This window comes from Alosa pseudoharengus, unplaced genomic scaffold (assembly GCF_046254945.1).
Source record: "Alosa pseudoharengus isolate Yale_2024_CS ecotype anadromous, Long Island Sound unplaced genomic scaffold, YU_APseudo_1.1 YU_APseudo_1.1_scf_11, whole genome shotgun sequence".
Classification (NCBI taxonomy): domain Eukaryota; kingdom Metazoa; phylum Chordata; class Actinopteri; order Clupeiformes; family Clupeidae; genus Alosa; species Alosa pseudoharengus.
The window spans coordinates 38,972,014-38,999,486 of NW_027468576.1; the positions used below are offsets into that span (position 1 = coordinate 38,972,014).

Genomic DNA, 27,473 nt, shown 5'->3' on the forward strand with positions numbered 1-27,473 from the left:
CATAGTGTGTCATTTATTTGAAATAATGAAAAATAGACATTTTGGCCAACATGAAATATTTAATTAATACAACATTTTATTTCAAGTTGAGTCTGCTTGTTGGCCCAACAAGCTATGGTTAGTCAACAGAGAATATTTCATTGACACAACATTCTATTTTAAGTTCAGTCTACATGCAGGGATAGTCAGCACAACAAAAAAAAGTTGGTTTCCGCAACTTAAGTTGGGCTAACTAAAAATTTTAGGTGCAACGGGTCACTAGAATTTTTTATGTTGGAGAGGCATATTTTTTTTTACAGTGTAATGGTCACAGAAAATCTGTCCTGGTATGCAGGGTGGAAAATCGCCCCAGTTTCCTATTTTTCCAGCAGGTTTAATCAGCGTTTAGTCCTACAGAAGGAATTCCATCCACCCCAGAAGTCACTCTTTTGATTAAGCAATTTGTACTCAGGTTATGTAACTGTGTTTCTCCCCTCCTAAATGTCTCTGGACTCACAACACTTGCGCTGTGAACCTTCACTGTCTGTCCAAATACATCTTAGCCAAGGTCAGTTTTCATAACAAAACATAGATCATGCTGGCACAGAGGCCTAGGAAATATGTGGCCCTGTGAAAGAATGCGGGACACAATCTGTAAAGAGATATGTTCCATAAAACATGTTGACTTAAATATGATATGAAAATATACATATAAAATATGAACATAATTATTTCTAATTTGCTTTCCCCTATCCTGTATTTTCTGGGTGGTACAAGTTCCTAAACTGCTCATTTGAAATTTCCCTTTAGCAAGGATAACCAAAAGGACTTGCTTTTTAAACGAGAATGCACTCTAAATAGCAGTCGAGAATGCTTCACCAGAGGACGTTTTGAACTGCACATGTGCACAGACTCACGCGCTTAGAATTCGTTGGTATGCTATGCATAATGTTTCTTTCGATTGAATCATCTTTTTACTTGGACTAGCCCACTTCCCCATCCAATCCCCGCCTCTTTGACGTCTCACTTTTCTCGATTCACCCTGTACATTCCAGAACAGCTAAAGAACAGAATGTGGAGCTCGATCTGGCTTTCTGCACGTAATGCATGCAGTGAAGGTGGAGGATGAGCTGTAACTTTAAGGGGGGAGGGATGTTATCTTGAACATCCCTGGCTAGTTCGTTCAGTCGGCCTCATGTTGTTTATATTTTTAAGGGTTGTTATTGTTTTAAGGGTTCCTGTTCCTCTTTTTCTCCGAAGATTAGAGAGGGCTATACCGCGGCGTTATAAACCTCACTATCATGAATGTAGTGAGTTTATAGCGAGGTATGGGAGGACACAGAAGGATACGCGAACAATCACACCTATCTTATCAGTGTAATTGCATTGCACTGGCGATAGAGCATTCGTGAAAACAAACTCAGACATTCTTGCTGTCTGCTTGCCACAAAGGTTTTAACAATTGTTAACTTCGTGCTGATTATCCAAAACCCCCCTATTGATGCACTGAATTCGGCTTTTGGTAGACAGATGATTTCTCACATTAAAACACCAGTCAACAGAAATGTCAATAAGCAGTTTAGCCTACTGTTTCCCAGAAAATGAACAAAACGTCCTTTGTCACAGTCTGAGAGCTGCAGACAAGGCCACTAGTAGGCTACAGACTCGAAACTTGTTGCGTAATCAGAACCAGTGTGTTATGTGAATCTCATGCCCTGATTACCGTTGTTTTTTTTATTCGATACTTCTCGTGTAATTTTCGATGTGCCTCTTATGCCCCCTAGTGGACATTTACCGTTTAGTACCAAGGACACCTCTCCCACAAATAGTCCTCTGTCCACTAAATAAAGCCTGACTGCTACTGTGTACAAAACATGATTTTATTTTACTTATAAATGTAATTGATATAGGTGGATCTATCCATCAATCCAGTGTTTTTCAACCTTTTTTGTGCCACGGCACACTTTTGACACTTAAAATGTCCCACGGCACACTAACATCCTGTGTGAAGAAAAAATAAACATACCATAGCCTAAAATTTCAAATAATACACAGATATGGCCTTATTATGGCTTCTATGCAAGACCTGCTCAATAAAAAAAGTGCCCTCGGTTTCATTTGTAGGTGACTATATCTAATTTAATTGTTGTTATGAACTGGATATGTGATGATTCTGTGAATACTGGATATGGGGCCCCCGTTGTACAATGCCAGCATACCACAAATAGTGCAATCATACAATCAATGAGAGCATGTGGTTATAAATTCTTTGATGCAACAGTTGCTTTTCTGGACCAGTGAGTAACATTTGGGTAATTTTCTGCGGCACACCTGATGATCTCTCACGGCACACTAGTGTGCCCCGGCACAGTGGTTGAAAAACACTGCATCAATCAATCCACTAATGTAGATGTATGAAAGGGATTTAACATTGTCAGATAGTCTGCACTCGAAACTATCCTACGTTTTCATATGGTTCATTAGAAGTGTATACTTATTCATAATGCAACCGAGTAACCCATGATCACAATTTCACCAATAATTGAGAAAAACAAATAAGAAGAGTGATCATTTGCTTTTAATGTAGACTATCCATAACAAATATCGCAACAACAAACAACATAAAATAATACTGAGTTCAAAAAAACTTTCCAACACATGTAAAGAATAAAGTTTTTCATCTACACATTTCTTTCTAAATATGTAGCATTAATTGCATTAATTGTCTTTATAAAAAATAAACTCTTGAAGATTCTTTTTTGTTTGTTTGTTTGTTTGTTTACAGCTGGGGTCGATGGGATCGATGTGGTCGATGGCTTCCTTTCAGTGGCACATGCGAGCGGTCATCTCTTTCTGTTGAATCGAAGGAGGGAAACGATTCAGCGAAGGCATTACTGAGCAAACACACACACACACACACACCGGCTCCTCGTGACATTGTTTACTCTGCCTGCATATGAGCGACTTGTCCTTCTGTAACAGGATCTGTGAAGGACACCTGACTCGGTCGCTAGTGTTTGAGCGTTTGTCACAGAGAAAAAAACAATGAAGCATCAAGTTTCCTCTTTGCCGATACAAACTGCTGATATCAACCAATGCAAATAAGCATGTACCAAACATCTCCTGTATACTCACTAATGCTAATCAATCTGTAACCCTTTAAGCGTTACCCTTCAACTGTGGTTACTCTTTAACCCTTTCTTTAACTGTCACATGTAGCCTACATACACACACGCACGCACGCACGCACGCACGCACACACACACACACACGCGCGCACACACGCACGCACACACACATGCACACACACATGCACACACACACACACACACACACACATGCACACACACACACACACACAAAGTCCTACCAGTGGCTCCAATTCTTTGTGGTCGGTCAAGTTGAACTCGGTGACAAAGTAGTAGAAATGTTTGTAGCAGGTGTTGACGTGTGCCTCCGCTCCCATCTGGCTCACACGGTCGAAGTGGTGAATGTACACGTGCACAAAGACGCGGAACAGCCGCGACAGGATCTTCTTCGCTACCTGCATGAATGTCTTGGGAAAGGGAGTACCTGAAATAATCAACAACAACAACAACAACAACACAAAGTGATTAATTGGGATGTAAACAGATGTGGAGACTAAATGTATCATGGTCAAACAGTAACACTAGCACAGTTAGGCTCGCACATTATGAGCAAATATAAACGTGGATTAAAAACATTCATGCTGTCAAGACATGTGCTTGGATGTATGATATGAGGTAGATCTTTTTTCCTCTCAGAGCGTCTCACTCTATTAAGACCAAGACTCATAGTGTGAGCGTGAGCACATTCTCTAGCCGATCATAGTGATAAACAAGGCCTATGCGTCAGCCTCTCTGATAAACCAGCATGTCCTGCCTTTTTAGTCAGATCTTGGCCCTCACACAGAATGGAGTTATCTTACTGCTTTCTAAGAATCTGTTTCCCCTGCAATAAGCACAGAGCATGGTTATTTATATCTCACTGTGCTTTTAGTGACCCGACCCCGTTTAGTGGCAAAGCCAGCATGCCTCTGTCTCCTGCCAAGCAGCCTATTTAGGACACTATTAAACCCACTGCCCCGATCCTAAAATATCCGCTCAGCCAGCACTATTGATGCAACTTCCTGTTGCACATGCATGTTCGGATTCATAATAATTAATGCTAATTATTATTCAAAAGGCTGTCTGAATTGTCCTCCACAAAGTGTCCTGTGCAACACTGAATGGAGATGGGGGGCAGATGTCGGGTGCTGCAGGTGAACCTCTCACCGACGTTGGTGGGGAAGATGTGCTCGTTATTGATCTGCACTTCGATCCAGTCCATCAGCATGTTCATGTACTTTGGGGCAGAGAGGGCCGTGGGCTTCCTGTACTTGTTCTCGTCCTGCCAACGGTACTCGTACTTGGGTCCGCCGGACATGACGGGGCAGGACTGGTCGGTGCAGGAGTCGCTGACGGTGCCGTAGATGAGGTTGATGCGGTTGAAGAAGTCCACCACGTGCACGGCCACCCAGTCGTTCAGGTCCTCGCCGTGAGGGAGCTGCACCGCCTGTTTCAGGTCCAGTCCTGCGTTCAGAGAGGCCTGCGCTTTTTTGTGCAGCTCAAAGCGCTGCGTCCCGGGCTCAAATTTGCGCTTGGGGCGGAATGTCCTGTCTTTGTTGAAGACTTGTTTGAGTGCCAAGGACATTGTTGGAGTGTGAGAGTGGCGAGTTGGATGGGTTTTGTCTTCTGAAAGTACTCGTTTCCTGGTCAAGCTCCAAGAACAGGGCGTGCAACAGCTGATTCAGCACTGGCGTCGTCACTGTGATCCTTCTCTTATTGTGCTGGACGCTGTGTAGACACAGGAACGATGATCACATCAGAGGCAGAGAGATAAACAGTGAGAGAGAAGCGGTCACAAAGAGAAGTGAAAGGCAGTCCACGGCTATTTGGAAAGTTTAAAAGCTAATCTGTCTAATGTATCTAATGGGAAGAAATGATTTGCCCTCATTGGGATTGAAAGTTTAAAAGCTGTGTCTAATGTATCTAATGGGAAAAAATGATTTGATGCTTCATATACTGTATAGATTTTAAAAAAAAACACCAAATGTCAAATAGAGTAGAACACAGGGGCCTAGATGAACAAACTGCTGACAACACAAAATGGAAAACATTACAAATACACGTGGAATGTAGAGTGGTCTCTGTGTGACTGTGTTACAACTTGTCTATCGGACTTCTTGATGATTATCTTTAACCATCATTCTTCAAGGGGAAAAAAAGGTTCTTCACGGCCAGTTTTTTGTAAATGACAACAATAGACTTGGTTAGAAGGCCAAACAAGGCTGAGTGCCTCCTGGTTTAACTGATGGAGATAAAGTGAGGGACAGAGGGCCCTTTTCCCTCCTGTGCATGCTTAGCATGGCTGGATGCAACCATGTAAACACAGATCAAGGAGACACTCTTCAGTTCCACAAACACAAATGCGTCTACACTTAAAAGGAGTATACGCTATTCTGAAAGCGTGATTTAAAATGAACTTCTACCAGTTTTTATTTTTTATTCATATTCAGTCTCTTAGTCTCAGGCATATAATTGCATTCTCTGGTGCTGTCTAAAAATAAATAAATGTATAAAACCACCCGAAACAAAGAACCAAGATGAAAATTACATACGAAATTGGGTCATTATAGTTTGTCTTTGAACATTTTCATTTCATACAGTAAAAATTACAAGTGGAAGCTGGCAAAATTCCGTCGGGCTGAATAAAGTGTCCATCTATCTATCTGCCAAAGAAAAGATGGAACCTATGGGTCACAGACTCTTGAGCAAGTTCTGCGCTGATATAGTGCAGAACAGACAGATGTTGTCCAGCGAGCCAGCTGTTCTGGAGCACTTAGCCTATAGAGGTCTGTGAGCAGTTTTGTAATATGTCGACAGATTAGTTTCTGTAAACACATATTGGTTTCAACTGAATTGATTATCATATCAGCCCACGAGCACTGATGTGTGATGGCAAAGTGTGACGACAACAACTGTGACATTCAAGTCAAATCAGGCCTTATACTATCATCAGAAGCTCACCAGGTTAACCAAGAGCATGTAATCGATTTTGGGTAGGCTAGTTTGCATTAAAATGATCAAGTAGCCATTTGGGCCACTGGGGCTAACTTAGTGATAAATTAATTTATTCTTTATGGATAGAAAATATCACACTACAATGTCAGTGACGATGCGGCTATAACAACCAAGTGTGGGAAGAACACAGTGGATTGATAAAATGGCTATGCGAGTGAGCGCCACACAAACTTTCAATTGCCTCATGCGGTAGTTCCGCGTGACAGCGGCTACAAAGTGTAAAACTCCTATTCCAGCCTTATTACATTGTAGCCTACTGATAATTAACAGACAAGATACGCTGAGCCTTCGAAGTATTTCACAGGTCTATTCAAATTACATACTAAGAAGAAATAACGGACTTGTTCACCGAAACAGGGAACCTAAAACGAACTTACCCAAATAATACCTACGTTCTTGTTCCGCTATGATGCTCCTCTCCAAATTCTACACGATTACGACGCAGACCAATTTGACAAGTCAATAAGACTAACTATGCGTACTTATTGCTAAATTAGTCGTAAATTTCCCTTTATAGTTTGTAATGATGCATTTTCTTTGAAAACTTAACAACAAGCCCCTCCCTAGCTACACAAAACTTCACTTCCTTTGATGAAACGTCATATTGATGAAAACCACAGCAGAGAGCAGAGCGAGACTACGTGTTCTTTAATGGTCCACTCTGCTTCCCCAGACTGCTCTACTGCCGCGAGGAAGATAGCCTACTTTATAAACGAAGGACGACAACACCATAAGAAAGGTCATTTCATCAATAGATTGTTATATTATTCTTTATTGCATATTCATTCCTAAATTTCATGCGACACAGTAGGCTACCATGTTTTCAAATAATTTTATTTTCATATTTTTAAATAAGCACATGAACTCATACAAGCATGGCTACTGAATACAGTGAGAAAAAAGGAATGTATGAAATAACTATTCTGCTTGGAAACACGATACAGAGAACAGGAAGTCAGGAAAAACAGTAGGTCAGTAACAATCTTTGCTTTTTGTTTATGTAAAGTACATTGGGTAACCCCTGTGTATGAAATGCACTATATAAATAAACTTGCCCTGCCATGCCTATTGGAAAATGTTTTCCTTTATTCAGTAAAACAGTATTATTTGAAAAGCAAACATGTGCCAACCTTTTAATTTGTTTTAGTGCCTACCAAGCAAGAAACACAATTCATTAGCTGTAAAAAGCGCAATTAAACCAAGCATTTAATGAGAACATGGCTTCAGGCTCAGATCAGTAAATGGTTTGCTAGCTGGCATTGGCTACATAACATAACAGTGCTACAGGTTGCCATGGCACATAGTTCAGAGGTCAGTGCTAGGTGCCAGGCTCGGTGTTCTCTTCGGGCAGGGCATCCAGAGGATTCTTATTAGAAATGGAATAGTAGTAGAGCCGCATGCGCTCCTCCACCTTGGCAAAGCACGGCCTTTCCTCATGTCTGAGACACACACACACACACACACACAGAGAGAGAGAGAGAGAGAGAGAGAGAGAGAGAAACAGAAAGAGCGCAGGGGAAAAGAGATAATTTCTTAATGCATATATAGTATGTATTTGTATTTTGACATTAATTCATTGATCAGTCATGTAATAAGTGTATATGCATATACATGTAGTAAAGGGGAGATGTTCTCATATGCAGTATGTAGTAAAGGGTTCTCATATGCAGTATGTAGTAAAGGGTTCTCATATGCAGTACAGTATGTAGTAAAGGGTTCTCATATGAAGTATGTAGTAAAGGGGAGATGTTCTCATATTCAGTGTGTAGTAAAGGGTTCTCATATGCAGTATGTAGTAAAGGGGAGATGTTCTCATATGCAGTATGTAGTAAAGGGTTCTCATATGCAGTATGTAGTAAAGGGTTCTCATATGCAGTGTGTAGTAAAGGGTTCTCATATGCAGTACAGTGTGTAGTAAAGGGGAGATGTTCTCATACTTGTACGTCCAGCAGTCCAGCATAACCTTGTACATTACGTCAGGGCATCCTGCTGGATTGTCCATTCGAGAGCCATCCGCAATAAAGCTGATCACCTCCGGGCCTTTCATTTTCTACACATTTAAAATAAACAATAAACATGTTCAGTCAAAAATAAACAATAAACATGTTCAGTCAAAAATAAACAATAAACATGTTCAGTCAAAAATAAACATACAGTGTCCAGAATCATTTGTGACCGGTTTTTCTCTTGACATGTTGGGCAAAATGATGGTTCTGGTGGCAGAATAAAATGGGGCCGACTCATAGAGCAGAATTCTGACCACACTAAGGGTGTGTGCTCAGTACCTGGGAACCCTAACGGGTCAGGCCTGGGAGCCCTAATGGGTCAGGCCTGGGAGCCCTAATGGGTCAGGCCTGGGGCTAAAATTGTCTTTGTAGAAGTAGCACATACATACAAGTAAATAAATGTGATGTCCATGTACACACATAGTCCATGTGCTCAAATATCCAAATATGTTTCTGCATCTAGGTATTTAACAGACAATTTTCCCAAAGGAAGTCCTTTAAGGAAACACAGGTATTTTCCCAAAGGAAGTCCTTTAAGGAAACACAGGTATATGTTTGTGATCAGTGTGTGTAATATCTGGGACTGAAACTCCTATAACTTCCTATACCAGATGTCAGTAAGAGTTTTCAAGTGTGATCTTTGCATTTTGGCCCTTTATAAACCGACCACCCAACTAAAGAGCAGATTTGAATCCGCTAACTGAAGTTGAAGTAGCATATGTAGCGTTGGGCAGCAGGCGGGGTCAGAGGTCATCATGGATGCAGCGGTGCTGGTACCTTATAAGGCTTCCCTCCAAACGAGAAGGCCTCCCACATGGTCACCCCGAAGCTCCACACGTCACTTTTGCTGGAGAACTTGTGGAAGCAGATGCACTCCGGGGCGTACCATTTCAGTGGCCACTTCCCTGCCGAGCGAGCCTGGGCGGGAGACAGCAGATTAAATGAACCACTACACGCTGTTGTGCAGCTAAATGCTAAATGAACCACTACACGCTGTTGTGCAGCTAAATGCTAAATGAACCACTACACGCTGTTGTGCAGCTAAATGCTAAATGCCGCTTTTGCAACAGCTGATTACCACATCTATAACCACTAATAGACTTGCGTTATACTGATTTTGGAATAGGTCTATACTATGGACATCCAGGTCTGTGTAAAATGTATTGGTATCTAATTGTAGAATTGTCCTTTGAACATATCTAACGGGTGGATTTAAGATAAATGATCCTCTACACACAAGTTCACAGGGACTTCTCACAGATGGTTTGAGAGAGCTGAGGGAGAAGTCATGTAAAGTCTTGGGAATTTCCCTTTGGACAAGGTGAGCTACCCCTGTGCCTAGCAGCAGCGTGTGCCCACGGCATGGCGTCTCCGTGCCCACGCGCCCACACCCAGGCTTTAGGGAGCAGTTCACCCTGCTCATCATGCCGCCACTTCACCCAAACCACAAGCATGCTCTGAGCTGCTTCTCAAAATAAACGCAAAAACCTCCAACCATCTTCAGGTCTGGCTTAACCATTAGATTTGGAGACAAACTTTAACAGTATTCCTGTTTGAATTTTAGATAAGATATGCAAATATAGATAGATAGTTATGTAAATAAACTGTCATGTATTCCAGTGTAATGTAAGCAGTCGGCAGAGATGTATTTTGTATTTTATTTAGGAGAAAGTCTAACCTTGTAATAGTTGTCGTCTGCCCCTAAGGCCTTGGACAGGCCGAAGTCGCTGATCTTGGCGTAGTGCTGGTTGACGAGCAGCACGTTGCGGGCGGCCAGGTCTCTGTGGACGAAGTTCTTCTGCTCCAGGTAGAGCATCCCCAGGGACACCTGGTGCATCAGCTCCACCACGTTCTCCACCGACACCTGATCCCTGAGGGGGCAACGGCAGGGTTACGGCTGGGGAGGGGGCAATAGTGGCAACAGCATGGTTACGGCTGGGGAGGGGGCAATAGTGGCAACAGCATGGTTACGGCTGGGGAGGGGGCAATAGTGGCAACAGCATGGTTACGTCTGGGGAGGGGGCAATAGTGGCAACAGCAGGGTTACGTCTGGGGAGGGGGCGATGGGGCAACAGCAGGGTTACAGCTGGGGAGGGGGCAATGGCTGGAAGAGGGCAGTTTTGAGGGCAACGGCTGGGGAGGGGGCGATGGGGCAACAGCACGGTTACGGCTGGGCAGAGGGCAGTTAGGGGGGCAACAACGGGATGACGGCTGGGCAGAGGGCAGTTAGGGGGGAAATGGCAGGGTCTAGTGTACTCAGTGTAGTTTTGGTGCAGATCTAGTGACTTTCTTTATCACCCACACAAACAAGACTGTATATATCATGGCTTGGATGAATTAAACAGGATCCTCAGTGACTGAACAAAGAGCCTAACGACAGACAAGTAGCACTTGGTGCCTGGAGAAGAATGGGTTGGGAATTACGATGCGTGCGTGTGGGTTAGGGATGTGGAATAAGGATGAGAAGTTCCTGTTGTGTACGGACTCATGAGAGGAGATGTATGAATGAGCTGAGTTGAAGGGTGAATGAATGAGCTGTGTTGCTTGTGTGTGTAGTGAGAGAAAAGCATATAAAGTAAGTATTGAATGAATGATAACAATAACAACAACACTTTACATTTATATAGCGCTTTTCATCATCAACAACAACAACAACAACACGTTACATTTCTACAGCGCTTTTCTAGACACTCAAAACGCTTCACATGGAAGGGGGAACCTCACTAACCACCACTTATGTGTAGCACCCACCTGGGTGATGCACGGCATCCAATATGTGCCAGAACGCTCACCACACACCAGCTTGAGGTGGAGAGTGATGGAGTGAATGAGCCAATTAGACTGGGGGACGATTAGGGGGCCAGATTGAGTGATCCCGGTTGGGCATTTAGCCAGAATGATCTGCTGTGTTGCCTGTGCACACTGTGTTGCGTGTGGAGACCTATTTCTTGCTGGAGAGGAACTTGTTGTAGCGTGATATGAATGAGTGATCTGCTGTGTGCTGTGGAGACCTACTTCCTGCTGGAGAGGAACTTGTTGTAGCGTGTGTTGCGTCTACTTCCTGCTGGAGAGGATCTTGTTGTAGCGTGATATGAATGAGTGATCTGCTGTGTGCTGTGGAGACCTACTTCCTGCTGGAGAGGAACTTGTTGTAGCGTGTGTTGCGTGTGCTGTGGAGACCTACTTCCTGCTGGAGAGGAACTTGTTGTAGCGTGTGTTGCGTGTGCTGTGGAGACCTACTTCCTGCTGGAGAGGAACTTGTTGTAGCGTGTGTTGCGTGTGCTGTGGAGACCTACTTCCTGCTGGAGAGGAACTTGTTGTAGCGTGTGTTGCGTGTGCTGTGGAGACCTACTTCCTGCTGGAGAGGAACTTGTTGTAGCGTGTGTTGCGTGTGCTGTGGAAACCTACTTCCTGCTGGAGAGGAACTTGTTGTAGCGTGTGTTGCGTGTGCTGTGGAGACCTACTTCTTGCTGGAGAGGAACTTGTTGAGTGGGCCGGCCGGCGCCATCTCCATGACCAGCATGAGGGACTCGGCTTCGCACAGGCCGATCATGCGCACGATGTAGGGGTTGTCCAGCTGGTGCATGATCTCCGCCTCACGCATCATCTCGTCCTTCACGCCCTTCTCGTTCTCACTCTTCAGAACCTTGATGGCCACGTCCACGTGCTTCCTGGTGTGCAGTAGAACAAAAGCGTGTCATCTTACTAAGGTTCCACTGAGGCGTCAGTAGAACAAAAGTGTGTCATCTTACTAAGGTTCCACTGAGGCGTCAGTAGAAAAAAAAGCGTGTCATCTTACTAAGGTTCCACTGAGGGCTCAGTAGAACAAAAGCGTGTCATCTTACTAAGGTTCCACTGAGGGCTCAGTAGAACAAAAGCGTGTCATCTTACTAAGGTTCCACTGAGGCGTCAGTAGAACAAAAGCGTGTCATCTTACTAAGGTTCCACTGAGGGTTCAGTAGGTGTGTTATAATAATAGCCTGCTATTTGATCCGTCTCTTCTGAATCTGATATCACACAGGTAGGGTGTTTTACATATCTATTCAAATAAGTTTTGAATACCAAAAATAAGAACGCAATACCACACACTGTTGACTTTTACTTGATTTTATTCAGCGCATTTCGCTGAATAAAATCACTGTACTGTATATTTAACTGTATGCATACATACTGAATGCGAAACGCGTTGTTCGCTCTGAATAAAATGGAGCAAAAGTCTACAGTGTGCGATCTTATTTTTGATATTTAAGTTTGTTCCTGCAATCTACCTGCACCTAACCGGGCTGTGCATGGATCATGGTTTGATTTGGAAGTCTTGAATACATAACATGGCATTGAAAGACCTTACTTTGTACATCAGTGTGTTTATGTGTATAATATATACAGACTGCTTACAGCCCAGAACATCTGTAAATGATTTCATTGGTCTGATACTCTAAGTGCCTTAAACTGACTATACACACATCACACACACACACACACACACACACACACACACTTATCCCCATCATTGTGAATTCAACACATACTATGGCCGTCCATGCCAATGCTCCAAATCCATCACAGGTATGTGCTTCATTTAGTCTGACTGGTGTCAGACGCGTCACACTCACTTCCTCATCTTGTAGACGCGTCACACTCACTTCCTCATCTTGTAGACGCGTCACACTCACTTCCTCATCTTGTAGACGCCTTTCTTGACGCAGCCGAAGTTCCCTGAGCCCAGCTCCACCTCGTCAATCATCAGCTGTTCCCTCTTCAGGCAGAGCTTCTTCTCCTTCAGCTCCTCGGGGTCATCGTAAGGGCTCGTGAACTCGTTGGTGTCCATGGGCATGGTCCGCCGCGGCTCGGAGTCCGTCATGGAGTCAACTTCAACACACACAACTTGTCAACTTGGTGTCAGTTTGATATTTGCTTTGTTATTTAACAGATATTAGTTCCCTTGTACATTCCCAATGTTATGTAGCACAACAAAGATGTATCTTCACTGGATTGTATGTGGGTCAATCTTTTGTTCCCATACAGAAACGACACTATAAAGTCAGTAGCAGAGGCAGGCCAGAGACTCAACGTCTCAAAGCCAGTGCTATGAGGGATGTCAAGTCATCAACTCACCACGAGGGGGCGGTGTGTATCCATTCCCTGACCTCCTCTGAAAGACAAATTCACAATTACTGTAACAATAAAAAAAAAACACCAAAACCAATGGAATGTTGTACCCGCACATCTACAGAAATGCACATACCTGCTTAGGAGCAACTGGAACAGCTGCAACCGATGGGTAAAAACATCATTGAAAGAGATCAAATAGTTATCTTATAACAGTCATCATGAATCAGCATACAGTATAATAGTGTAGCATAATAGTGCTGTTTAAATTGACAAATGTACATAAATGCTGCTAAGAGACGCACTTGGGTGTGTGGCAGTATATGTATAATAAAGTATGTTATGTTATGTTATGTTTTTAAAAAATATGAAAATCTTGACAGTCTTCCAGTCTAAGAAATCGTGTGTATTTATGTGACTGTGAATGGTGATGATAGTGTGTGTGAGTGTTTTGTGAGAGTGTTTAGTGTGTGTGTGTGTGTGTGTGTGTGTGTGTGTGTGTGTGTGTGTGTGTGTGTGTGTGTGTGTGTTCAGTGTGTGTTCAGTGTGTGTTCAGTGTGTGTGTGTGTGTTCAGTGTGTGTTCAGTGTGTGTGTGTGTGTGTGTGTGTGTGTTCAGGGTGTGTGTGTGTGTGTGTGTGGTCAGTACCGAGTGCGGAGGCATTGTTGCGGTGTGTGTGTGTGTGTGTGTGTGGTCAGTACCGAGTGCGGAGGCGTTGTTGCGGTGTGTGTGTGTGTGTGTGTGTATGTGTGGGCGGTCAGTACCGAGTGCGGAGGTGTTGTTGTGAGTGTGTGAGTGTGTGTGTGTGTGTGGGCGGTCAGTACCGAGTGCGGAGGTGTTGTTGTGAGTGTGTGTGTGTGTGTGGGGGCGGTCAGTACCGAGTGTGGAGGTGTTGTTTTGAGTGTGTGAGTGTGTGTGTGTGTGTGGTCAGTACCAAGTGCGGAGGCGTTGTTGCGGTTGACACACGGATCCTTCAGCACCGTGACCAGGCCGTCGGGCTTCATCTTCAGATACTCCACCAGCTGCCCAGCGGAGAGAGGATGACACACACAGCTTTGGTCATCTGCCACAATCCCTTTCCTCTTCAATTAAACTCATACTTTAGACCATTCTCATTACCAGGATGGCAGACACCACTTTCAAATGCTGCTTGTTGGCCTTAGTAACTCAGTAGCCCTTTTAATGTTTACAGCAGTCGCTTGGATGGAGAGGGCAGACAGCAGGTATTTGAATTCCACAACCACTTCATTGTTTTATAATCTGCCTCTTGGATGAGTAATCGTATCTTTTTTAAAGGTCCAAAGTGTACTCATCTCAAAATCCCAAATACTCCTAAATCTAAACTAGCTATAGTACGGAAAGAAGGATATCAAATACTCCTAAATCTAAACTAGCTATAGTACGGAAAGAAGGATATCAAATACTCCTAAATCTAAACTAGCTATAGTACGGAAAGAAGGATATCAAATACTCCTAAATCTAAACTAGCTATAGTACGGAAAGAAGGATATCAAATACTCCTAAATCTAAACTAGCTATAGTACGGAAAGAAGGATATCAAATACACTGTTGCGTTATTTCTGTTCTTTGTTTTTGTTTCTCTGTTTCATGTGTTTTGCTGCATTTGATTACATTTCTTTGGTCTTACAAATCCAGGGGTTAAAGGAAAGTAAATGTCTGTGTCTGAAGTTATGAGAAACGCTTGAAGCCGCTGTGTATAATTATCTATTTTCAAATCTTGAGCAGCCTGGCCTCAACACCTCAACTCTGGCACAGAGTCTGAGAAGTTCAAAAGTAAATAAATGCATTGAAAAGAGTCAAGAACCAAGAGCCAAGAATCAAGAACCAACCACCAATTGGAAAGTTGCTTCCCAATCATTGCATGACTGCACTGCCCATAACCATTTTCATTTCTGAACTAAATCTTCATGTTGTGTTTTTAAGATAACACCTTCCGTTCCCTTCTGCTCTGTCTGAAGGCTGTTCTGCTGCTGCTGGTCTTTGCCCACAAAGCTTGATATTAGTCATCTTGTTTTTGATGGTAAATAGTCTAGCTTGTTTTTTATTTTATTTTTATTTTGCCTTTATTTGGACAGGACAGTGAAAAAGTGAGACAGGAAGCAAGTGGGAGAGAGAGATGGGGTGGGATTGGGAAATGACCGCAGGTCGGATTCGAACCTGGGTCGCCGTGGGCACTCTGACCCGTATATGGTACGGGTGATGTAGCCTGCTGCGCCACAGCACCCCCCAATAGTCTAGTTTGTTGATTGGCCACTGTGTGAGACTCCCTGCCTACACCACTAGGGATTTAACATCTCTCCTGCGCACATTTGAAATCTCAGACTGAAATAATATTGTATGTGTGTGCCAGTGGATGAGCGCCTGATGGAACCTACTTGCCACACAGTGTCGAACTTGGTTCCCTCTGGCATGAAGTACTTTCCTGATTTGTCCAGCTGGATTTGGTAATGGTAGGCGGTTTTACCGTACATGAGAGAGAGCGCGAAGGTGCCAGAGTCATCCTTCTGTCTCACCCTGCAGTCGGCGAGCAGAAAAGCATCTATTAGAGAAGCATGACCCTCGGAAAAAACACATCAGCTCAGACAAAGGCTGCGGCGGCAGTTGAGGAGCACGTAACCGTGGTGACGGGAGGCTCGTAGCCGTTGACTCACAGGAACTTGCCGTCTGGCTGGATGCCGGAGTAGAGGCGGCGCTCCCCCTCCTGACGGGCGATCTTTCCGTGGAACCAGGCCATCTTCTCGTGGGCGGTGGTCGCAATGAGCTTCTCCAACTGAGGAGCCTGGCTGATGATGGCCTGCTCCATGGCCTCTCCCTGACACACACACACACACACACACACACACACACACACACACCACACACACACACACACACACACACACACACCACACACACACCACACACACACATAATATATATACACACGCACACACATACACAGTGGATTAGCATTTCCATGTACGTCGATATTTGGCATTCACAAAATGTCATTTCCAGATCTTTATCATCCTTCCAAGCAATTTTCTGTTAACCATGTATGATGCATCATCTCACTGCCCACGACACAGTCAGTCTCATAATGCTTTGTCCAAATCTGAACACTGCCTTTTGGGTTCAAACAATTTATTTAAAAAAAAACTTTTAGTTGATGCCACTGGGAAAACAAACTCAGACTTACTTTTTTAGTATTTTTTTGTAACAACTTTCTGAAATCACTTGAAATCATGAATACCAAGTTTGAGTCATCCATCCCAGATCTATGAAAACTGTCACTTTTTCCTCCCCAACTCTGAGCTGTGTGTTCTGAGTAAAACCAAAGCGAGTCACACACACACACGCACACACACACATGCACACACACACACACACACACACATACAGACACAGACACACACACACACACACACACACACACACGAGTCTGGGTGGAGCCGCTCTCACCTCCAGGTGCCAGGTCTGCCTGACGTACTCGCGGAGCATGTTGTCGCGGAGGGTGTCGAAGACGCCGGGGCGGATGGGGTTGTCGGGGGCGCGCAGGCAGGGCTTCTTGAGCGGGCACACCAGGCCGTCGGCGTCCTTGCTGTAGTACTCACACAGCTCGGCGGGGCCGCAGTGGGGCTTGCCCCCGGACACGCAGTAGGTGCCGTTCATCTGCTTCTCCACGGGGTAGTGGTGGAACTGCAGGTCCCAGACCAGCGACAGCACGTAGCCGCCCAGGCTCCGCAGACACTGGCGCAGCAGGAAGAGGCCGTCCGACATGCCCGCCAGCTTCAGGTGGTCCTCCGCCTCCGCACGGCTGATGCTGCCGAAGTAGAAGGGCAGCTCGGTCGCAGGGTCCGACATCCTCAACACACACACACACACACACTCTCACAGAGACGACACACACACTCACAGAGACGACACACACACACTCTCACAGAGACGACACACACACTCACAGAGAAGACACACACACAATCACAGAGACGAGACACACTCACTCACAGAGACGACACACACTCACTCACAGAGACGACACACACACTCTCTCACAGAGACGACACACACACACTCACAGAGAAGACACACACACAATCACAGAGACGACACACACACACTCAGAGGAGACACGCTTACATAGAGGACCACAAACCCTGTAGGCAACACCAGTAATCAATACATAATACAGTAATTACATTAATACTGTTACAGCAAAGTAATCAATACATAACACAGAAAATTACACTAATACTGTTACAGCAACGTAATCAATACATAATACAGTGATTACACTAATACTGTTACAGCAACGTAATCAATACATAATACAGTAATTACACTAATACTGTTACAGCAACAGTAAGTATAGTATATAGTCGTATAGTAATAGGAATAGGAATAGTAGTCGTTATAACTACTTCTCTCTAAAGACACTTTCTGAAATACACTTTATGTACTTTGTATAAACATACCATTGCAGAGGAGCAGACTAAGTGAAACTGACAGTGGAGCTGAGAGAGTTGTGGAAGAGCTGAGAGAGTTGTGGAAGAGCTGTGAGTGTGAGGTTTTTGCTGAGTGCAAATGTGAAAGTGCCCACGGAGTGCCTTTGCTTGTGTGAGTTATCATGTGCATCTCACATGCACGAGTAAAGATCTGCATGCAGCACTGTGGGCTACAAGAGTAAAGATCTGCATGCAGCACTGTGGGCTACAAGAGTAAAGATCTGCAGGCAGCACTGTGGGCTACATGGGGTGCATGCTGTCACATAAACACAGGTTTCCATGCAAAGTTATCATATTTGGATTGGTTATGGTTATCATCAGGCTATATTTGGATTGGTTATGGTTATCATCAGCCTATATTTGGATTGGTTATGGTTATCATCAGGCTATATTTGGATTGGTTATGGTTATCATCAGCCTATATTTGGATTGGTTATTTGGATTGGTTATGGTTATCATCAGCCTATATTTGGATTGGTTATGGTTATCATCAGCCTATATTTGGATTGGTTATGGGTTATCATCAGCCTATATTTGGATCATCAGCCTATATTTGGATTGGTTATGGTTATCATCAGCCTATATTTTGATTGGTTATGGGTTATCATCAGCCTATATTTGGATTGGTTATGGTTATCATCAGCCTATATTTGGATCATCAGCCTACATTTGGATTGGTTATGGGTTATCATCAGCCTATATTTGGATTGGTTATGGTTATCATCAGCCTATATTTGGATTGGTTATGGTTATCATCAGCCTATATTTGGATTGGTTATGGGTTATCATCAGCCTATATTTGGATTGGTTATGGTTACATGGTTATCATCAACCTATATTTGGATTGGATTGCACTAGGCAACTCATTCCACCAACGAGGAACCACCGAGGTCTTGAATTTGACCTAGCGTTTATGGCTGGTCGAGACAACAGACGCTCAGAAGACCGCAGTGGGCGGTTGGGATCAGTAGTGTAAGAGATGTCAATAGAGATGTCATGAGTTAGTTTTATCTCAGGATATACTTTAGGGCACGTAAATGCAACCTCTAGTGTGGTGCGTCACACTGCTGTGATGATGTTACTCAGTTGCCATCCCAACTTACTGTCGTTGCTATTTTCTTATTCTTGGCTATATTCCATGCTATGCTTTTTATCTTCCATGACAACTCACGCAGTCTGCCTTACAGATGCCAGTGATTATGAGGTAAAGACAAAAAACTATGGTTCAGTTATTTGTATCCTATTTACAGAGCAAGGTCAAAGAGGTTTGAAAAGTGCAATAGATCATCACTGTTTTTCAGATCGTGTCTGGGTATAATGTCTAGATGTGTGTGTGTGTGTGTGTGTGTGTGTGTGTGTTTTAAAGGATCTCTGTGTGTGTGTGTGTGTGTGTGTGTGTGTGTGTGTGTGTGTGTGTATGTATGTGTGTTTTGAAGGATCTCTCTGTGTGTGTGTGTGTGTGTGTGTGTGTGTGTGTGTGTATGTATGTGTGTTTTGAAGGATCTTTCTGTGTGTGTGTGTGTGTGTGTGTGTGTGTGTGTGTGTATGTGTGTTTTGAAGGATCTTTCTGTGTGTGTGTGTGTTTGTGTGTGTGTGTGTGGGAGTTAAGCATTGTTCTGATGCTGACTGCTGCTGGAAAAGCAGCCTAGCCACAACAGGAAGTCTGCGCAACGTCATCTCCACCCCCCTACGCACCCCCCCCCCCCCCCCACACACACACACACCCCACATCCAAAAACTCTCTCCCCTGCAGGTGCTCATGCGTCTAGAACGCCTCGACTTTCTTCTCTCTCTCTCTCTGAATTCATAAACTATGTCCAGTCATATAATGTTTTTGCATATATATATATATATATATATATACATATATTGTTTTACAGAGGTATAGCATTTGTGATAAATAACTTTGCTGTATTTTAATCACCTTATGTTACAAACTAGATGGTGGAAACTACATGAAAAGGGATTGAGAATATGAGTAATATGTTTTACATAGCAAAATAAGTTCATCCAATCACAAGACAGAGTTTACCACAACATCTCATTTTATGGGAGAATGCTCTGGGACAGAGAAAACGTGTGTGTGTGTGTGTGTGTGTGTGTGTGTGTGTTGTAAGATACTAGGTTGTGTTTGATTCAATGCCTTCAAATTGATTCAAAGTTACAAAAGACGGATGACCTGCAGCCCTGAGAGACACTGGGACTTTACCCACACAGCCTTTCTTCTGCACTCGTTTACCCACACAGTGCTCTATCCCTTTCTTCTGTACTCATTTACCCACACAGTGCTCTGTCCCTTTCTTCTGTACTCGTTTACCCACACAGTGCTCTATCCCTTTCTTCTGTACTCGTTTACCCACACAGTGCTCTGTCCCTTTCTTCTGTACTTGTTTACTCGTTGAGACATAAGACAACTCATAAAAAACACAAACCTAAATTCTTGCTTTGTTTAAAATAGGGAAGATGACTATCCACCACAATCCAAAGAAATCTCACAAATGAAGTGACAAACATCAAACATCAACATGACTGTTTACCTTTACAAAGGACTCAGACATTAGACACCCGCGTCTCGGAGAAGTGCTTTACCCTTTCTCAGGTTTTCCTCTTATGAATACATTTCCAGCACAGGCTTGCCCTTTATAATTTTCCCAGTAGGAGGTAACACACACTGCTTTTCACAGCTTTCTTCTAACCGCAAACATAAACCTAATAACATCCCCATCGCCAACGTAACAACAAAAGGAACATGCTTTTTGTGTTAATAGCCTACAGCGGCTAAGGCCAGGGCCTGGTTGTACAAAGCACCTTAAGTTAAGATTTTCCCTTAAAACTTGATTTAAGGCCCCCTTAAAATAAAATCGGTTGCACAAACACTCTTAAGTATTCTCCTTAAAGGCGCTCTAAGCAATGCTGGGTAACGTCACTTCTGTTGATGTTCAAACAAAACAGAAAGCTAGCTCGCTAGCTTCCTCCCCCTCCCTCCCGTGCAACTGAAACTCTCCTAAACGTGCATCTCGTCATTGATTTGCTGGAACAGTTTGTTATGTTTTTATGGGCAAGGTTTGCTCAAGTTGTTTTGTGGCTGTTTTTGGAGCCTGGGTTGTCCACAGAGATTGCTGTTTTTTTACAGTGTATTCAGGACACAGGCAGCTAGCGGATGGTGAGGTGATGTTTGCTGTAAGTGACAAAAAATGTTTTAGCCTAAAAAACATGACATCGCTTAGAGCACCTTTAAGGTTTCCTTAAAATTTTCTTTTTGTAAGAAATCCCTTAAATGGTTGCACAAAAGACTTTAGCAGCCTAAGGGGAAAAACCTAAGGGACCTCTGACTCTACCTTAAAAAGGGATATTCCACCATTTGGGGAATTACACTCATTTTCCACCTCCCCTCGAGTTAAACAATTGATTGTTACCTTTCTCCAATTCATCCAGCCGTTTCTTTGAGTCTGCCGATACCACTTTTAGCTCTAGCCTAGCATAGATCATTGAATCGGATTAGACCATTAGCATCTTGCCCGCTAGCATCATGCTTAAAAGTGACTAAGATTTCTGGTAATTTTCCTATGTAAAATGTGTCTCTTCTCAAGTTAGAAACTGTAATAGGACTAACGTAAAAAGAAACGTGGCGATTTTTTAGGCTGATTTGACATGGAATTACACTCTCATTCTGGCGTAATAATCAAGGAACGTTGTGAACGTACCATGGGCGCAGCAGCACAATGATATCATGCAGCACCTGAAAATAGTCCCCGTAGGCTGTAACTTCCAGCAACAAGTTTGAGCTGCAGCAGATTATTACGCCGGACAATTAACCCAATTGAACACCTCTGTCTGTGACATTATGCTCAGTGATGGCCGTGTCCACATCTGGGAGCAGATCCCCAGGACACCATCCGCCGTCTCATTAGGATCCGGCCCCAGCGCCATCAAGCATGTCGGGGCCATATGAACTACTGAGTACCATCATGAGTTGCTGCAATGAAATTTAGGCAAAATGGACTAGCTTGCTGCATACATTTTTTCACTTTTGATTTCCGGGGGTCTTTGAATTCAGTCCTCTGTAGATTGATCACTTTCATTCCCAAAAAACGAAGTGGCATCCTTTTGTTCCTAACCATATCAGTATAGATATCCAGCATGATGTGTTTTCCCATTGCAATCTGATGTGTTTTCAAAGTGTTCCTTTAATGTTTTTGAGCAATGTATAGTAAGAGTTAATGTTTGCTCAGAGAGAATGTAGAATAAGAATTTATTGATGATGTAGGTAGTTACTTCCATTAACAGATTATACTTAATGCCTCTGATATTTCTGAGGTTGTCATGTGATAAAATGACTTTTCAAACTTTGAAATTGTTTTTTAATGATATTTCTATTAGCAGCAACAGCAATGAACAGCAATAGAGTTTGTTTGGAAATCATGCCAATAGCTTCCTTGACCCTAAAAATGAGGTGTTAGAACTTAAAATACTTTTTTTATCTTGTTGTATCATTCTATTAAGAATGGTGGCCATATTTGAATCACTAGGGTTAGTGGTATAACTGTGCCAAGTTTCATGCTTCCTGCAAAAACTGAGCGATTCTGGTGCTTAGCCGCTGTACTATCATAGTTGCTTGCTGCTCTGGTGAGCTGTGAGCATTGCATTGATGTTATCTCTTTGCCAGAGACACAGGGGACCTCAGCTCACTCAGTCAAGCCAAGCCAAGGCAAATATGTCACCTTTAAGTTCCTTCAGTGGCCAACATCACTTTGATTTAAACCACAGCTTACTTCCTGGACACACCTGGGTGTACCTCTGCCCACCCACAGCGGACACACACACACACACACACACACACACACACACACGGACACACACACACACACGGACACACCACATGCAGGGCTAACTCACCACAGGCTTTAAGCCGCATGCACCGGCCACACTGAGGAAGTCAGGACCAGAGTCTGACACATTACACAGAGTAAAGCACAAGCTAGCTTTGTTTACACACACACACACACACACACACACACACACACACACACACACACACACACACACACACACACACACTGGGCTAAAGCTAGCTTTTTTACAGCTAGGCCACTGAAGTGCATCTCTTTAGGGACTTCTCAGTATCTCACTTTGAGTTCACTTCTTTAATAATCTCATGGAATCTCATAGTATGAGTGTTTGTTATATATGTATACCCAGTTTGTGACACTGTCGTATAGGTTCGCTGTCCATGTGGCATCAGAAAGGGGAAACATGTTTTTCTGTACTTGTAAGCTGATGTAGACTACATACACTCCTTAGATGGCACTGAGCTAAAAGAGGTCATTGACAAATGGTGATTTGGTTGCTTCAGGTCCCCATGAAGCAGCATTAGTGTTGCAGTGTGATATTTAAAGCTACAATGTTATCAGTATTAACATTAATGTTGCAGTGTGCTATCTAAAGCTACAATGTTATCAGTGTTACATCAACATTTTGTGATGTTTATAATGTTCAATCCGTGCAATATGTGACCATCAGCACTTGCATTGGAAAGGATACGTAATGAACACATGCTAACACACATCTAATGAGCCTCATTTCCGCTGTGTGATTGTGAAACGCTGAAGAACATTTAGTCTCTCTGTCTCTCTGTCTCTCTGTCTTTCTGTCTCTCTGTCTCTCTGTCTTGCTTGCATTCCCTCATGCTCCTTTTTCACACTATAGATTCCCTCTGCTCTAGCTCTTTGTGTTGTCTCTGCAAATGAGTGTGTGTTACAGCAGCCTCCGTCGTGTCCAGTGTCATGGCTTCACGTGTGTGTGTGTATGTTGTGATTTGCCGTGTCAAGTGTCATGGCTTCATGTGTGTGTGTGTATGTTGTGATTTGCCATCACACGCTAAGTTAAATGTGTCTCCATCAACACTAATGAACACTGACTGAGACGGAGCTCAGACAGCGTGGGATTAGAGCCTCTCTGTAGATCTGCTGCCACACACACACACACACACACACACACACTGGGCTAAAGCTAGCTTTTTTACAGCTCCTCTCTGTAGATCTGCTGCCACGCCACGCCACGCCATGCGTACACCTTTGTGTCAATGCACTGAAACACAGTGTGAAGATGACAGAGTCTATTTCTCCAGAATGAAAGAGATGAGGGTCATATGAGGAGAAGAGTGCTCAGAGATGATGTATGTTTTTACCCAAGGAAAGCAAAAAAAACCCTCTCAAGACAAGTGAGACCCTTTAAAGGGATTTAACGGGGAAAACAATGGAGTGCTTCTTCTATTCTCAAACAGCTGCACACTTGATCCAGATGATACACAAGGCTGTGTGTCTGTTATGACCTTTGACTCTGTCAGTGCATCATTTATAGCTGATTAAAATCCACACAATGTGCAGTACAAGACAACACACACCATACAGGCTTACACGCCAGACGTGAGGCTTACTTGTGTTGTGTGTTTGTATTTGCATGTATTTGTAACAAATTACCTGAAAATGTAACATTACTTAATGGTCATTTTACCAATTCCAGAAGGCCAATTCTTAAAACCATTCAGTCAGTTACATGAGAATTTCAGAGAGTGTTTCTGCATCACAGGGCTTTGCGATGTGCGTCAGCCTATCTAATACACTCGGCTAATAATACAACTGAGCATGTTTTTCAGCCATGCTTCCGGCGGAAAAACAATTCTATTTCAGCCCATACCACCACTTATATCATTACAGATCGCTTTTGTAGTAGTTTAAATGGCATTGTCATTTATATTATATTAATTGTGGTAATTATTTGAGAGTATAGACTACTAAAAAAAATACATATTAGAGAATCGTATTGCAAGAAATGTTATTTCTTACAATCTTCTTAATGTATGTATAGCGTAATTATTACATCATTACAATATATTTTTACATATTTTTACACATCCGGATGGTATCTCATTCCTTAAAATTAAAGGATGCATGACAACACAATTTAAAATTTCAACAACCCCTTCTTTGGATTCAGCTCAGTTTACAATATAACCTGCCTTTTAAAGATTTGTGTTGTCTTGTAACTAATTATTATTGTCTTTGAAATGTTTAGGATGTATAGTTGTGTTGTGCGAGTATGGTTGTTATTAAGTTAACCCTTTTTGATACATTTAGAAACATTACAAGTCCATGTCAGAAACTATCAGAAATCCTGTATCATGTTTAAATGACTGATATACCGACATCAAAAAACCAACATGAATTAAACTATTGATAATAACAGCAAGGCATGAAGGAACTGTGAATACAAAGGCTGTACTACTGGTGTCTATCACTCACATCCATTATAAATAGAGAGAAAGTGCACCAATACTAATTATGAAAAATACAGTTGATATTCATGAGAATGAGAATGGAACACCCTCAGATTTAATTGTAGTACTTGTTTTAGGGACAAGAGTTCTTCTGTGTGAAACGCTGTAACGGCATTGAATATTTAATTTGCTTGCAAAGACCCTCTCAAAAGCCATGGCTTTTTAAAAAAACACAAACATAAGTTTTAATTTTTCATATTGCTTTGGAAAAAAGGTTTTTGTCTTTGTAACAAATTACCTGAAAATGTAACATTACTTAATGGTCATTCTACCAATTCCAGAAGGCCAATTCTTAAAACCATTCAGTAAGTTACATGAGAATTTCCAGAAATTTCCAGAGAGAAACATTTGGTACTACGAGAAAGTCAACCCAAACAACTTTTTCCTCACAGCACCATTCTGTACATATCTCTCTGTGCCAACACCTGGCATCAGGCTATTTAGTGTGAAAGTGCCGCTCTTTCTGTTTAAAGGTTTAACATAATTGATCTGCTTTCTGTATTCAAACCTTTTGTAGAAAAAAGACAAATCGAGAAACACTTTCTGGCCTACACGTCTCTCAGATGGCAGCACGTTCTAGAACATTCCTGAGTATGAGATGATCGAGAGGCAAAGCTGACGGCTTTGCAGACACTCACCTCTGAGGGAGGCCTTGGAGCCACACAAGGAAACGCTTGACCTCGGCAGGCCGCTGTGACGGAGAGATAGAAGGAGAGGGATGGAGAAGAGAGGGAGAAGAGAGGGATCTGTCGCTTATTTGGTCTGCTGAGGAGATGTGTGTCCCTCCTTCCAGACCTCTAAGACCTGCAGGGGAGGGGTGTCACACAGCTCTGTGTGTCGGAGTGTGTTGGCGTGTGTGTGTGTGTGTGTGTGTGTGTGTGTGTGTGTGTGTGTTTGCAGGTGAGGTGCAAGAACTGTTGAATGAGGCTCTGTGCTGACACAACTTCTCAGAAAGAGCAACCTACTTCCTTAGCTTCACCCCTACAAACTGCCAAAGGGCTTTCTTCTAATCAGCTGTGCGCTGGGTAACTGTCATGTTTTCCATTTTCGACATTTAGGAGCTAAATTAACTCTCCAGTTAATGTTTTATGACGGAAACTACAGCAGAATGCCCTAAAGGACAGTGCAGTTCTGTATGATGGACTGAACACATATTTTCTCTAGAACAGGAAGGAACAGTTCACAGTTTCAGCTGTATATCATATGCATACATCTATGTTCAGTTCAGTGTAAAAAAAGAATCACCTTCGTTTGTAATCATATGAAGGATTTAGATTTTTAAAAAATCTTATTGTTTGTATTGCCTTGAACATACAGAGGGACAGAAGCTTACTGTACATATGCTAGTGCAAGAAAGCATGACCCCATGACCCCATGCAGGATTAAGCTCTTCTCTGCCAGAGGTTGCTGGATAGCCTACAGATGACGTTTGGGGTCTTCCTTTCCCCTTGGTGTTCTCAGCCTACGTTTTCACTACCTGCACCAATTAAAGACTGAATAGGCTACAAATAGGCCAAAGCCTCAACTGTTGTTAAAAAATAGTTCCATAGGATAACCTTAAGTAAATGTAACTTTAAGTAAATGTCTTTATTATTATTATTATTTTATTATTAAGATTTAAATATTATTATTATTTTATTATTAAGATTTTATGTATTTCTCCCCTTCCTCCTCTATAATGTAATGTATGTTATCTTATTATTTATTTATTTTACTTTTTTTTATTTTATTTATAGGCCTAGACCTATACCTATACTTTCTCTCTCTCTTTTTACATCTTGTTACTTCATTGTTTCTGTAATCTCGGCTTCATTGAAAATGAGGGCTTCCCTCAATGACCCTCTGAGAATAAATTAAGGTTGAATGAATGAATGAATGAAAAAACCATAGCCTAGGCTACATATGATTACAACTCTGGTGGGGAAACTTGAAATACTTTTGCATATTGTGGTTCTTTTTTTCACATGCTGCCGACATGTAGGCTGCTGTAGGCCTTATGTTTATCAGACAGGGTCAGAACCACGCAAAGCCATGCAGCAAAGCACGGTCTGAAGCAAGTCTGTTAGGAAAACGCTGGAACTACAAGCTGTAGGCTTTGGTTTTTTTGTGTCATCAGAATTAGCCTACAATGTAATACACAACTGCAAATTTTTTTTTGTGTTTTCACATTTTTAGCGTTCTTTTTGGAAGCAGTCTATAAGATTCCATGTGATTACTTTCTCGTGAAAAAGACTGCAAAACGAGTATTACAGCCCCCCCCCAGTGCCATGACATTTTCATAGGGCAGGACTTGCCCTATTTTGGATCAGGGATGTAGCTCCCTCTTGCGGTGAAGCCCTACAATTGCTTTCCGGACTTCCTTCCAGTTTCTGTGTGCGGCGCTTCCAAACCCAAAC

At 42.8% G+C, this 27,473-nt stretch overlaps 2 protein-coding genes across 3 annotated transcripts; both read right to left on the bottom strand.

Moving 5' to 3' along the window:
* Window positions 1-2,539: 2,539 nt before the first annotated feature.
* mob3a (MOB kinase activator 3A) lies at window positions 2,540-6,713 on the bottom strand. Its single transcript, XM_076279134.1, has 4 exons — window positions 6,500-6,713; window positions 4,275-4,835; window positions 3,350-3,552; window positions 2,540-2,832 (listed from the first exon to the last, which is right to left on the bottom strand). The coding sequence occupies exons 2-4, from the start codon at window positions 4,690-4,692 to the stop codon at window positions 2,803-2,805; spliced, it is 651 nt and encodes a 216-aa protein (XP_076135249.1). The 5' UTR covers window positions 4,693-4,835; window positions 6,500-6,713; the 3' UTR covers window positions 2,540-2,802.
* A 161-nt stretch (window positions 6,714-6,874) lies between these two features.
* zap70 (zeta chain of T cell receptor associated protein kinase 70) lies at window positions 6,875-25,960 on the bottom strand. Of its 2 annotated transcripts, none has more exons than XM_076279132.1 (13): window positions 25,716-25,960; window positions 16,699-17,393; window positions 15,909-16,069; window positions 15,633-15,771; window positions 14,171-14,258; window positions 13,374-13,396; window positions 13,244-13,280; window positions 12,802-12,997; window positions 11,593-11,799; window positions 9,807-9,999; window positions 8,906-9,046; window positions 8,060-8,172; window positions 6,875-7,561 (listed from the first exon to the last, which is right to left on the bottom strand). In XM_076279132.1, the coding sequence occupies exons 2-13, from the start codon at window positions 17,098-17,100 to the stop codon at window positions 7,441-7,443; spliced, it is 1,821 nt and encodes a 606-aa protein (XP_076135247.1). In that variant the 5' UTR covers window positions 17,101-17,393; window positions 25,716-25,960; the 3' UTR covers window positions 6,875-7,440. The 2 variants fall into 2 exon arrangements, with proteins under 2 accessions (XP_076135247.1, XP_076135248.1); XM_076279133.1 differs by lacking the exon at window positions 25,716-25,960 and adding an exon at window positions 17,712-17,883.
* Window positions 25,961-27,473: the final 1,513 nt, after the last annotated feature.